This window comes from Lonchura striata, chromosome 1 (genome assembly GCF_046129695.1).
Source record: "Lonchura striata isolate bLonStr1 chromosome 1, bLonStr1.mat, whole genome shotgun sequence".
NCBI lineage: Eukaryota > Metazoa > Chordata > Aves > Passeriformes > Estrildidae > Lonchura > Lonchura striata.
The window spans coordinates 21,822,703-21,834,934 of record NC_134603.1 but is presented as its reverse complement, the minus strand read 5'-3'; the positions used below and the strand labels follow the sequence as shown (position 1 = coordinate 21,834,934).

The 12,232-nt window shown below is 39.0% G+C and overlaps 1 protein-coding gene across 1 annotated transcript in view; it reads right to left on the bottom strand.

The window, feature by feature from the left end:
* RGS22 (regulator of G protein signaling 22) overlaps window positions 1–11,531 on the bottom strand; it is a 61,997-nt gene extending 50,466 nt beyond the window's left edge. The window contains exons 1-3 of the mRNA XM_021529426.3: window positions 11,394–11,531; window positions 10,765–10,793; window positions 8,121–8,183 (exon numbers count right to left, since the gene is read on the bottom strand). Coding sequence (XP_021385101.2) covers window positions 8,121–8,183; window positions 10,765–10,793; window positions 11,394–11,418 — 117 coding nt within the window. The 5' untranslated portion in view covers window positions 11,419–11,531. The remainder of the gene's footprint in view (window positions 1–8,120; window positions 8,184–10,764; window positions 10,794–11,393) is intronic.
* Window positions 11,532–12,232: the final 701 nt, after the last annotated feature.

Below are 12,232 nucleotides of genomic sequence, written 5' to 3'. Positions count from 1 at the left end.
ATTATTCTCCCATTTGTAATTATCAACAATCAAGGCATGAAAATAGTAGCAATGAAACTGACCTTTTAAATGTGAGATTTATTGTGATTGAGAATTAATCTGAAGATCTTCATATGTAGGAAAGGTTTGTTCCCATACTGTTACTGTAGGTCAAACAACTACCAAAACTTTTGTCCTGTAGCAAATTTTATTATACATCACTAGTTCAGTCAAATACTGTATAATAGAGGAGATGGACTAAACTCCAAGTTTGTCCATGCAAATGTGACTTTTGTAAACTCACAAAACCACACTGCAAGTGTACACAGTAAAACAGAGCCATCTTTCATATTTAAAGCTCTGGTATCAGGTATTTCCCTAAAAGACTATCTTTAAAATTCTCTTACTTGAAATGAAGAGAAAAATATGGATGGATTTTACAGAAGTCATAGAGGATACCCATGACAGTTATGAATAGGAGATTATATAGAACTTATGTGCATTATATACTCTATATTATATAGGGTATATAAGCATCTCTGCACTCAGACGACAAGGCCACACCTAAACCCAGCGCCAAAACTTATTTTGGTTTTTTTTCCAGAAAGGATCTCACCTGGTGTTTGCACAGTTGTCGTTCTCCTGCATTTAATAAGAATATTTTATTTGTTCAAGTACTGTATTTTTAATTGCCTTGAACTTTTTCATATATCACGTATATGCACACAGACATAACTCATATACATTCTAAATATGTTAAATACATGCTACATATAACATAGAAATATACTACAGAACAATTTGATTCTTCTCCACACCTGTATAAACCCAAAGTAATGATATTAGTGTCATTTATTTTGTTGCTTCTGTTTGAAGCCTCCTTGTTGATCAGTGTCTTGTAGAACAATGCCCAAAATTGAACCATGTGGCTGCAACATGTTTTTTCAGCATTCCCTACTTATCCCATAATGTCTCACTGTAGAGGCTCAGCCTGGCAAAGCACACAGCATGTGAGAGCATTAAGTGTACGATCAGTGCCTCTGACATCAGACATCACTGCTCAGGGCCATGCATTGAATTGCATGAGTCTGTTCAGTTACTTAACTTCAGCTGAAATCATGGATTGGTTTTTGTTCTCTGACACCTTCTGCCTCTTTTGGCAATAATTTTCTCCAGGGTACTCTGCAGTTTTTAGTGGGTTTTTTTCCAGATGTACCAAACAACATCTAACAAACCTTTCATGTGTAGTAGATTTCCCTACATGCAGACCTCCTTCCAGTTTGCTATGTGCACACTTCATTTACTTTCAAACCTAATTTGTGCTGCTACCAGCTTTAAGTGACTGTGCAACCTTAATGTTTTCTTCCTTTTACATTCCTTCATGTTTTAAAAAAAGAAACTGAAGAAAGTACACTAAGAATCAAAGCACTTAAATCTCTTAGGATTTGAAATGCTCTTGCTTATGGGAAAAAAAAAGCAAACAAAATTCAAATTTCATAATAAAGGGCTTTCTGATTAGATATTATGAGATTGTCTTAGTTTCATATTTTTCAAATTGAAAACTAAGCAATACAGTATTAGTTTAGCACATATATCTAGTTTTATTTAATAATTTGTAACTTACTCTAGATCTAGGGCTTTTTGATACACATTCTATTTAGCTGAACAGAAAACTATGGCAATTTTAATGTAGTGAAATGGATGCTAGTGACAATTTTTAAAATGTAAAGTGTATTGCTGTTTTGGGGTCTGACTGCCAATCATTTATAAGATAAATATACTAATAGAACAAAAGAACATACACTGACCAGATAGGAAGATTTAAACTTCATACACTACATATTTGACTAAAAAAGGGGGTTCTAGTTCAGACTTTTGGGGTTTGCATGTAGTTACTCATCCCCAGGGACATCAAAAGGCATGCATACTTCTCTCAGAGATTAGCCAGTAGACTTGACACCAGTAAGGATGCATCTGGAATACTGCATCCAGTTTTGGGGCCCCTGTACAAGAAGGATATTCACATATTTGATCAAGTCCATCAAAACATAAAACATAAAAGCGGGCTTTTTATGGAGGTGTATGGTGGGAGGACAAGAGATCCCTTGTCACACACTGAAACAATAGAGGTCTCAACTGGATTATAAGAAAACAGGTGATTTTGGGATGATTAGCACTGGAATAGGCTGTCCAGAGTGGAATCTGCTGTTGGAGGTTTTCAAGACCAACTGCAGAAAGTGCCAAGCAAGTAAAGCACTGACTTTGTTTTGAGAAGGAAGCCACACTACAGACCTCCTCTAAGACTCTTCCAGACAGTAATCTATAATTCTGTACAAATCCCAAATTCCCAAAAGAGCATCTCTTCAGCTATCATACAAAAGCATTTTGGAATAATTTAAGCCTTTCTGGAGAAGCTTGTTTACTCAAAAAATTTAGAATGATAAATCAGAATGTTTTTATAAGCATAATAAAAGAAGAGGTAATTCCTAATCTTCTTAACCTTTCACCACCCCAAAAATAAAAGTGACAATGTTATGAGAAAAATCAAATGGGAACACACAAAAAACCACCCCCAGAATCTGATTTGTTGTAGGAAACATTTTCCCAGTTACCACACAGGAGAGATGATCAGTCAACCCATTTTCCTTTCAGTATCTGAAGAATTTTGGGGCAAAACACTCAATTTAACCATTCTCACACATTACAAGCCACAAAAAAAAAAAAAAAAAAAAAAGAAAAGTACCAACAAATTGTTCAGTATCCTTTAGCAAACTTAAAACCTTTCCAATGGAAGTAACATACTGTAAAATCCTGAAACACTTTTCAGGACAATGAGAGAGGCTCATGGCACCACCAACATTCCATCATTGCAATAATGAGGAATCTCTTTGGTGAAGACACCTATGTTAAGGAGTAGATGATCATCTACACTGTAAAGGAAAGGGGGAAAATTATCCATGCCAATCTAATATAAGATAATAATCTAAGAAATATCTTTCTTACCCCACATTTGGCAAGTGCTTTTGTCTTTTCACAGACAAGTAAAATACACTAACCAAAGACTAAGTATACCATTCTCTTTAGCTTGAGCCAATTTTTGGTGCTTTGAAGATAGGAAGGGAAATCTGCAGAGAAATTATACCTCAAGATGTTAAGAAAAAATAAATTGGGCTTGGCAGGAGCCTTGAAGCTTGGGATTCATACATTGTCAATGTAGCACAATAAATAAGATCAAGGACTTGAGAATACCAACAAATAAGAAGTCTACAGACTTTGCAAACTGTTTCACTTGCAGGAAATTCTCCTCCCAAGCCAGTATGACCAATGTAATTCAATGTAGTAATCTTAGCCTCAGAAAAAAATCTCTGAACAAATAACAAAAAGCTGTTTTCAGACTGTGGTACAGCAATACTATTAAATAAACAAATAAATGCATGTACTTTTTTGACAGCAAAGAAATTTCTTAGCTTTCAAATACATATTGAATATGTTTTCAGCTGAAAAATAAACAGAATACATAATTCTGAAACCTGAAGTTATACACTTAACTGAAGGGAAGACAAATTTCTCTCAGTCCTCCCATAACAGAAACCAAAACAGCATCCATCACCATGTTGCCAGGATATCAGACATATAAATCTCACTGTTCTCTGTCTTAACAGTTTTCAGATACACTCAACTTCGGATACAATTAACAAATGTGTAAATATGCTCACATCCCAGACCCAAATAATGTAGTTTGATCTCAAGAGAAAGAGAATGACCACAGCTTGGCTGCTTCTTAGGTTAAGGGTGGGAGTGAATACAGATCTCATCCAGGAGCATTGCCAAAACCTCCTTAAGAAGGATATATGTATGTCATAAATAAATGTCAGTGAGAGTCCACACCAGAAAAGAATTTGAGCAGCTCTATGAAGTGTCTGGAAAAATTCACATGACACTTGGTAAGTGCCGAATCTCCCATTGACTTTCATGAGTCCAGGATTTCCCTTCTGTTGATGAGTAAGATAGAAGTCATAATCACATATCACAATCTAATTAGGAGTGAAGAACATTTAGAGTAAACATACTATTAATAAGGAATGTAATCAGGAATGCTTTGTTTGCTTCCTTCAATGTCAAAGACATGATGCAAGTTTTAGTCCTAGGTAAAACTCAATGTAACATGCATGGAGGGCCTTACTTCTGTCAAAGCCTTTTTAAGGGAGGTTGTATTGGCAACTGCAGCCTCCCTCCTCACACCTGGAAAAGACAAGAGGACACTAATGAGCATGCACTGATGCCTTGAATTGATGATTTGATGCATGGAATTATTCAAAGTTATCTTCAAAGCTGTGAAGGGCCTGAACTGTGCAGCAGAGTGGATTGCTTTTTTGCTTTCTGCTCTTTCTGTAATCTGTTACTCAGATCAAGCAAAAGTGACAGCACTAGGTTTTGTGACAGCACTAGATTTTCAGGATCATTTGGTCTTCAGAAAGACCAACCTGAGCTTTATTATTTGGGCTTCAACTGTTTCCAGAATCATCACCTGCATCAAATGCAGGACCACAGACTACCTGGAGAAGAGCTTTTACAGTGAGAACAATGTTTCAAAGAAATATTCCTGAAATCTAAAGTTGATAAAATACGGTCACTTAGAATATTTCTGCTGCAAGGGAAATCAAAAACCAGGGACTCACCACCAAATTGTCATCTCCTGAATGTGCATCAATAGAAGCAGCAGGTAGCACTTTTGTCTCTAGTGCAACTCCTTGAGGTTGCAAAGAGGAGGTGTGTGCCTTCCTCAGGATCACTGGTAACTGGAAAATGACAGGTAAGACCCAGTATGGACTTGGGATGGAGTAAGTAGCAAGCAGCTTGCAGAGCGCAGGAGAAAAAAGCTGATTATTATTACTGTGCTTGCCTCCAACACTGAGCTGGATGACAATTTCTGACTTCTGAATTTTCATTCCTGACTAAACATATCCTTGGATGTTTTTAATACATGAATTAGAGATTCAAATTCTAGCCTAAACTTCTAGAACTGGAAATGTGTCCAGGCCAATGTTTCTCTTAAATCTTTCCTTTTACATTAGTTACTAAGGAAGGTGTAACTCATTTGTGTGTCATGTAATTGCTTTCTGCTACTGTGAAATCACTGTACTACTGGCAACAAGTGCCCTCCTGAGGTTTTTTGTATTATGTATTTCAGAAATACTTTCTGTAAATTACACTTTATTACAGTATATAGCTCTTTGGGAGTACCTAGATATTTATGTCAGATTACATTGAATGTCATTGTAACAAGAGGATCATTTAAGGGATACACTGCAAATCAAAGCAAAAAGAAAACCACATTAAAAACCTGCTGCTGTTACAGCAAGTCCCCAGTGATACAATTTTTCCATATGCTAATGGTGCATTATAAATCAGTGCAGAAGCAGTCCCTTAAAATAAGCATATGGTCCCCCTCATTTCTTGTATCAAGTCTCACAATATTTTCAGTTTAACTTGTTGCCTAACTACTAGCACACCTGGGTAATACTGTTCCCAGGCAACAGTGTATAAGCACAACAAGAATAAAGCAATGGAAATTTCAATGCACCGTTTCAGTAGAAACCTTCTGAGAAGGAGAGGGAAATTGGGAATGTAAGGTATTCAAACCACAGAACTCAAGGCATTAACAAAACTTAATCCTGAAGAGGATAAATCCTTAGGAAAAGATCAAAGAAAAAATAAAACCAATTATGAGAACATTACAGTTAAAAATAGCTAATAGAGCATCTGTTCTCATGAAGATATGTAAATATGTGGAAGAGAGACCATGCATCATCTTAGAAACCTACCAAGATTACCAGCATAGAACGGTGTTTACTCAGGAGTGACTGTGAACTATTTTCTGTGGGCTTCCAGAGTCATCAGGAGTGCCTGGACAATTGCTGCAGTCCAGAGCTGCTGAGTGCACCAGGACTGTGGGCTGAGGAGCCCTCTGAGGCCAAGGAGAATTTTGGCCTCTAACAGATATCCTGAAATTTGTGTATGTCCAAGGAGATCAAGAGACTAAAAAGGCTGAACTTCTTACCCTCTTCATCCTCTGCAATTTGGAGAAAACTTGAAGCATTGTTTCCAAATAAGAAGCAAAGGCATGGGGGATGGTATTCCTGTGCTAAGAACAATCCAGCATATGGAAGGAGGCCAGGATTTAAAACCTAAGTACTTAGGCTTGGATTTAAGCAGATACCCTAAGGCAGCTGTGGGGCAGGGATTGGTGGAGTTGAGATGTTGAGGAAAGAAAAAAAACAGCCCCCTTACCACACGTTTTGTATAATCTGTCTCTCTAGCTTTGTCTACTCTTTGGAATCTTGCAGTGTGGTGAAAGCATGTAAAGACTGAGCTCCTGGAAGAAGTCAGTATCAATGTTGTGCACAAAACTCACACTCTGACATAGAGTTAATACTTCCAGATTCTCTTTTAGGATTAAAAATTAGAATGAGGAGCCCATTCTACCATCCTTAGTACTGCAATTTCCATGTTGTGTACATTTACACAAATCTATGATGTGTCTTAGACAGCTATGTCTGGTTCAATTAAGTAAGCCAAATCACTCAGTTATTAATCACAACTGAATTTTTTTCATTAGTGACTTCACAAAGCCACTTTGTAGCTCCTTTGAGGTCCAAGAAATATCTGCTCTCTCCTAATGCTGCCAGTGGCTCCTACCAAGCAAGCTATAATGGATATAAGTTCTTGTAGTGTAGCCTGATGGACTGCAGTGCCTTAGGAAGGGAACAGGCTGTGGGACAACTCTGTGGCACATCAGGTGGGAGCCACAAGTGATCCTGTGGAAAGGTCTGTGCCACCTGACAAGGAATTTGAGTGTAAGGCATCAGGGCCAAGACTACTAAGATGTGGATGAGGTTGCCATATTGAAGGTGCAGGACTGTACATGTGACTCCCAACAGAGTGTGGAGAGCTAGCTAGTTGATAGGGAAAAGGAGCAAAATACAGGAGAACTGGTTAAATACAAGGTCTAACTGTAGGTCTAATTGATGGTCTAACTATAACTGGACCAGCACACAGAATACAGTGTAAGACTGCATCCTTCTGGCTGCAAATGGGAGAGGAAGAGGAGGGAAGTACCAACTTCAAAACCTTCTGAACCATGAGGAGAAAGAGTTGTTTCCTAAGATAAAATGTTAATTAATCACGGAATACATTGCCAGAAAACTGTAAAAGGACAAACATTTAAGTCGTCATGATGTGACACTGTAATAGAAGTGGACACCTTTTAAGAAAGTATTTATGTCTTTTTCATTTCCTATTCCTATTATTTTAGTGCACTGTTATTTAAATACATAAATTATTAATTATGTAAGTTTAAATACATAAACAATCTAGGGATCTTGGTGGACAACGAGCTTTCCATGAGGCAGCAGTGTGGCCCTGTGGCCAAGAAGGCATGGTGTACATTAGGAAGAAGACTGCCAGCAGGTCAAGGGCTCTTCAGTACACAGGAAACATGGAGCTCCTTGAGCAATCCAGGAGACGGTTACGAAAGTGGTTAAGGGACTGGAGCAACTCTGTTATGAGGAAAAGCTGAAGGAGCTGGGCACATTCAGCCTCAAGAAGAGACAAATAAGAGGAGCCCTTATCAATGTCTATCAGTAAATTAAGGGAGGATGATGCCAGGCTCTGCTCAGTGGTGCTGAGCAATAGGACAAAAGGCAATGGGCACAGAAAACTCCACCTGAACACAAGGAAGAACTCCTTTACTGTGTGGGTGACTGAGCACTGGAACAGGCCTCCCAGAGAGATGGTGGGGTCCCCCTCACTGGAGATAGTCAAGAACCATCTGGACACAATCCTGTGCCACGTGTTCTGGGATGAGCCTGCTTGAGCAGGGAGGTTGGACCAGATGACCCTCTGTGTTCCCTTCCAACATGACCCATTTGTGATTCTGTAAATTAGCAAGAGAACATCTGTCCCCAGAAGTCCAGATAACTGGGCTATTCTTACTGATAATAGCACTGAGCAGTAAAGGCTGCTACGATTAAAGTACAGATATATGGCAAAACATAACATTTTCCAAGTTGGATGAAGTTATTCTTAATCTTAGTAAGGTGTTTCTTGTATTTTGCAAGGAATTTCTGTAAAGTACTTACCGGAAGACTCAAAAATTCATTAAAGAAATCCACAAGCATATCATCTGTGGCTAAGCATTCTTCCTATAGAGAGATAAAACCACAAAGCACAGCTTGTAATAATCTGCACTAATATTTAAATGTACTATTGCTTCAAACAATATTTTTTGATATGACATGGAAGATTTTGCAAAATATTATTTCCCATTTTTGAGAATACAGTCATTGCATCACTGTTACATTCTAGCCATTGCACACTGCCAAGGTCCCTAGCAATTTAAAATGCACATATGAAGGTGAATCCTTTGCCAATGAATTTACAGATAAAGCCATCAATCAAACAGCTTCTAGATGTTGAAACTTTTGAAAAAAATGTGCATAAGCTAACAGTCTAGAAATTCCCCACATTGTACCTTTCTCTCTTGCACTTGGGAAGAAGGAGAGTGTAATATTTCACCAGGGCCACCTTCTGCTCTCACACTGCTGCTTGGGGATATTTGGGGACTAAAAGGGAGTACACTAACCTATATTTTTGCTCAGCAAGCAAGCAGTGCATGCCATACTTTGAATCTGATAGAACTGGGTGGCTTCCTATTGTCCTCATCAGAAGTGAAGATTTCATCTGCAGGTGTTTTTGTATACTTTCTGATGCCTGCATTTTAAACCCTGCTAGCATGGCACAAAAACTGTTTTGCTGTTGACAAATCCAAAAGTATGGCTCCAAGTCTTACTTTTATTGACTCAGTATCTCCACCATCCCATTTCAATTCAACAGAGGGTAAAAATAGAACATTATTCCACTGGTCTTCAGATATGTGTCTTCAGTATAATGAAGACAAATAATTTTTACTAGTTTTATTTTCCTGAATATTCTGTAATTTCAGCCTTGCAAGGCAAGGAGAATGAGCTTAAATTTAATGTATTTGCCAATAGCAGCAAAGGTGTTGCAACACAAATCTCTTTTCTCTTTCTCAAGTTGATAGCACTGAATTGTGCTAATGAGGAATAGCATTAAAGAGAGGTTATGCACAGGGTATAGGCAAGCAGTATCTTGATCCATACCCCAGTGGTCTAACCTAAATACAGATAGCTTGTGCTCAGATAAGGAAGAAATCTGAGATAACATGCATGACAAGTCAGGACTAGACCTGATGGTGTTTGTCTGGCCCTAGTCTGCCAGCATTTATTCCTTAGCACTTGTGGTTGCTGTGGTGACTAATACAGCACAGGCAAGGTAGCCCAAGCTCATTCCTAGAAAATGCTGCCAGTGCTGAAAGCAAGGCTCTCATGCCTTATTCGTATCACAGGCCCGTGGTCCAATGCAATTGTAGTGCCATGGACCTAGAGATGTTTGGGCACTGCTTAAATAGAGGAATTTACCAACATGTCTAACCCATTTTGAAATCAACAGACAATCCTCTTACTAATGTCAATAGGCAATCAAATCCATGAATATCAATTCTGCAAGTGTTAACACAATTAGGAAAATTAATTAGAAACAAGCTATAGTCAGCCTCATGTTTGGTTTGACACTGACAAGGATGAATCTCGAGATAGGTCTAGATATGATAATACACGGTGAAAATATTTGTTTCATATGACTTATTAAAACCAATTAATTTCTTACTGGCTGAAGTATAAGCTCTTTAGGAATATGCAGGTAACATGTTTTTAATTTCCCAAGGACATAATTCTCTGTAGCCCCATAAAACAGCAAGAAATGTAAACACAGTGGTTGTTTAATAGATAAAATGCTTATGATTTTATTAATGTGTGCATTATTACTTACTGCATCTACATATTGTATACTTTCCTCTGGTTTTTGGACAGATTTTGCAGACAGCCTTTGAAGTCAGTTGCACTTTCTTATGTGCACATTATAGGTTAGGGAGTTGCATGTACAATACTACAGATTAGATTTGTGTGCCAGAAAGCATTCGGTTTCATTTCTTTCCATGTCATTTCTCCTGTAGCACAGTCTAAATTAGGACTAGAAAAAGCCTTAGAATTGCAACTGAAGGCTAAGGTGTTCTAAATTGGTCCAAAACTTGTGCTTTTGTTGGTTCTGTCTATGGTAATAAACACTATAAATAAAACAGTACCTAGAGATTCCCAAAAGCAATATAAACACATTTATACTTTAAAATACACAGTAAATGCCCAAAAGGCACTAAGTTACAAAGGCATCCAAAGCAGGGAATAGGCAAACATCACCTGAACTGCAGCAGTAAACATGTCATTTCTTATGAGGTAGCAGACAAACATATATACCTCTCAAACAAGAAGAAAAACATCAGTGAAATACTACAATGAGCTATGAACAAAAAGCAAAAAAGGTAAAGTAAGGAGATTGTTAAACCTGTCATGTTGAATCTTTCAGTTGTTTGTTTCCTTCATCCTAATCATTTTCCTTCATCCTATGGCTTCATCGTAATACACTTTCATTTCCATCTTCATTCTCCATAGCTTCCTGTTATGTTTTTTTCTAATTATTTTCGAACTAAGTATTTTATCTGACAAAATTTTAAGAAATTGTTCAGTAATCTATACTTACAAAAAAGAAATGGGAAAACAGACAATGGTTTCCAAAATGTTTTTTTTTTTTTCTTTTTTGGCTCCATACTGTATGATGAAAATAATGACCAAGCCTTATAAGCATACTTACTAATATCTCTTCTGTTACACACGGAGGTTCTGAAAAGAAGATAATAAATATCATATGTCATCTAAACAGTACAGTTAATCTGGTTTAACTACAATACAACAAAAAGTAGTGAGGTATGACAACCCTCCTGGGTATTCTGAAATAAAATAACTTGGTCTGAAGAAATAAAATAAACTAAGCATATGCTGTAATGTTGACCCGCGCAAAAATTAACTATCACAATAATTATTTAAATATAAATCAAGAATTTAAAAAATATATTATTTCTTATATCTATCTGTTCACTTCATGTCAGCTGTCCTCTGCAAAACTAATAACTAGAAGCTTGGTGAAAATACAGAATTTGTATGAGACTGTCAAAGCTTTGGACAGCAAATATTTCAAATCATGTGATAAAATTAAAAAGATACAATTGTGTTCCCGAATAATCAACTCTCATTCATTCTAGGATAATATCCTGTCTTTAGTGATGCCTCCTGAGGGGAGTAAAGTTCTTTCTTCGCAGTGATGAGTTCTGCCGGGCAAGTTTACACCGTCAGTTCTAAACGCTGCCGTTTTGTGCCTGAGGCCGCCACCGTGGTGCCCGAGCCCCGTGCGGCGCGGAGCCGGCCCGCAGGCCGGGGACGTACCGGTGGTCAGCCGCTTGGAGCGCATCCTGCCCCGGCACCCGCAGCCGCCCGGGCCGAGCCTGCCCAGGTGAGCTCGGCGCGGGATCAGTCCCAGGTGAGACCGGTCCCGGGGAGCGGCGGGAGCGGCTCGTGCCCGGGAGATGCCGGGAGCGGCGGGCGCAGCGCCGGGGCCGCGGGGCCCGGCCGGGCCTGCGGCCGCCGCGCCGTTGCCATGGCGCTGCGAGCGCGGCGCTGGCGGCGCCCGGCCCGGCCGGGCTCCCCCGGGGACGGCGGTCCCAAAGGAGATCCCCGAGAAGCAGAAATCTGAGGATTCTTTGTAGCCAGAATGAAACGAAACACTCCCCGAATGTTATTTTCTGCCTTGGCTCCCGCATGTAAGAAAAAATCACGTTTCTGGTGAGGTCAGTGAAAGCTGTGTGCAAAGAATGAATTCAGGATCCTATATGAGGATTTCAGAGGGATTTAGGTGTTTCACAACTGAGATCTGAAAAGCATCCTACCTAGCAAGTACCTTATCCTAGAACTGCATAAATCTTTCAGGATTGTTTGTCATGAAAGTTCACTCAAAGGTTCTCTGCCGCTGCTTGTTTCCAGACCGGTGCTGCTTTTAGTAGCTTGGCAAAACTCCCGCTGGGATCAGCTGGACAAGGTGTCATGGATGCAAGGTACATGAAGGGCTCCTTTGAGAAGCCTAATCCATCATCAGACTCAGGAAGTGCCCAAAAGGCACTAAGACCTTGCCCTTCCCAGAAAACTATCATTTGTGCCCCCTTTCACAGAGCAGAGTAGTATATCCAGTTGTAGCACTCAACTGCGAAAAAAATGTTTTAACTCGTACA